At 41.1% G+C, this 2267-nt stretch overlaps 1 protein-coding gene across 1 annotated transcript; it reads right to left on the reverse strand.

Annotated features, from left to right (window-relative positions):
- Nucleotides 1–1047: 1047 nt before the first annotated feature.
- LOC111649521 (DENN domain-containing protein 1A-like) lies at nt 1048–2165 on the reverse strand (the record flags this gene model as incomplete). Its single annotated transcript, XM_023399272.1, has 4 exons — nt 1048–1147; nt 1231–1332; nt 1425–1470; nt 2065–2165. Coding segments are annotated over 4 exons (349 nt in total), but the record flags the coding sequence as incomplete, so codon positions are not given.
- Nucleotides 2166–2267: the final 102 nt, after the last annotated feature.

A 2267-nucleotide genomic window follows, 5' to 3' on the forward strand; every position in this document is an offset into this window, starting at 1 on the left:
GATGTTATTCATTTTTCATTTATAAATTCTTTTTACGATTCTTATTTTTAATGCCTATTAAAATATGAAATGATGGAAATGCTTTATTGCTTTTCCTGTGACATCCCTGCTCCTGCATATGAATGTGCCGCTCCCACTGACACTTGCTTTTATACATAACTGATAGACTGGGGTCAGGTTGGGTTTTTACATTCTGACGACCTTCATCACAAACACAACAAAACAAACTAACAAAAAAAACCTAATCCCAAGATTTCCCTCTACAATGACTACAACACCATACATACACACACACACACACACACACACACACACACACACACACACACACACACACACACACACACAGATTTCAATGGAAAAAAAGAGTTGATTTGAGAAAAGCTTATTAATGAGCCAACAGTGCAGAGCCAGAGAGAGAGAGAGAGAGAGAGAGTGAGAGAGAGATGCGTACAGAGGCGACCACTCAAAAGGGACGGAGAAGAGAAAGCTGTCAGGAAACCCAGAGATGGAGTCATCGTCGTACTGGAGCTCGTCTCCGGACGAATCCTCCGAGAGAAAGACTGTGTAGTGACGAGTGGGACGGATAGAGCTACGGCGAGGAGAGGGAAAACAACAGGAAACACACAGCTCGTTACAGGTGTGTTAATCAAGTCCAGAAACAGGAGAAGTAAGTAAAGAGAAGGAACATTAAGAAAAGGAAGATTAGTGATAACAGTATCAGGTTTTATATTTATTTACATGCAGTGTATTAGTGTTATAGATAGTTATATCATGTGATTTACTGCTGAATGTGAAGTCAGTTAAAAAAGGATTAGTGGTAATTAGACCACGATGACACAAACAAACAAACCAATAAACAACATCTGTAAATGCTGTACTCAAACACTTTGATTCAGCTTGTTCCACTGCAGCAGCTGTTCACAGCTGGAACACAGTTAACACGGCTCTTTAACTGACTTCAGTGTCTGCAAACTGTCGTGAGGAACGTCACTGAGGCTCCAAATAAAACTCATCATTTCATTTTTAGAGATGTGTATAAGAGACAGCTGCTGAACAGAGCCGCCTGACTCTTGAGGAAGGCTCGAGCCACGCCGTCCCCCGTTGTCGTGGAAACCTTCTTCAGGCGACTTTTTAAAGACGACACCTGTGGGACGGCAGGTCACAGACGTCAGACCACATCAATTATCTGAGACTGTTTACATCCATGTGTGTACAGCGGTTCCTCACCACATCGTTGGGCAGGCTCTGGAGGTCGTCGAAGGGGGTTTCCAGGGTGTTTGTGTCCACATTCAGGACCACCACATCATCCAGAGCCATCCCTCGGACTTTCTATGAGAGCAGAACATGACATATTGACAATCGACTAAAGACACAAAGTCAGTGTGACTGTAAAGACAGGTGGTTCACCAAGAGTCACCTACCTCCATCAGGCTGGAATGTACTCCGATGAGGTAGGGCATTGGGGCACTGAAAACAAAGAGTTAGAGCCATTGTTACAACATGTATATACAAGGTTCATAGATGGGTCTACTCTCTAGGTCTTAAGCTAAGTGTGTCACACCTTGCTTGGCAGATATTAAATCCTGGATGCTTAAGAGCTTAACAATGAGGAGAAACTGTTGACTTTGCCTTTACAGTAAAAAAAAAAAAAAAAAAAAAAAAAAAAAAAAAAAAAAAAAAAAAAAAAAAAAAAAAAAAAAAAAAAAAAAAGAAGCAAATCAGGAAAGAGGACGACATCTCACTAAAATATGATGAAATCCACTTGTAACACTTATAGTACAGAAATAAAAGGCCTGTCTCTGATAGGACAGAGGCCTCACTTTCTCTGCAGCCGAGATCAGTGAAGAGCCACTCTGTGAGAGTTACTGTTCATGCTTTAACTTCAGCTGTGTCATCACGTGAAGAAAAGCTGAACATAATATAATTTTCATCGTCATAACATGCAGATAAATCAAATATAAAAGCAAGTTCCTGTGACAGACGGGGTTCAGTGGTGTTTGTGCAGATGTGCAGATGTGCAGATGTGCTGTGTGTGTGTACAGCGTTGGACAGCGGACTCACCAGCAGTAGTCTAACAGATGCTGAGGCAGGACAGGAATGTAAACATGTTGCCAGTGCATTGGATACAACATGGCTGCAGACCCATGGACACAAGCTGTTAACTGTGGACAAACATCAAATACAAGATGTATGAGGTTAGATTTTATATATGCAGTTATTTCAACAGTTTAAATAAAATGATCAGAATAAAAACCTACATCAAC

Source organism: Seriola lalandi, unplaced genomic scaffold, assembly GCF_002814215.2.
Source record: "Seriola lalandi dorsalis isolate HSWRI2012SDOR001 ecotype SW California unplaced genomic scaffold, Sedor1 jcf7180002051112, whole genome shotgun sequence".
Taxonomy (NCBI): Eukaryota; Metazoa; Chordata; class Actinopteri; order Carangiformes; family Carangidae; genus Seriola; species Seriola lalandi.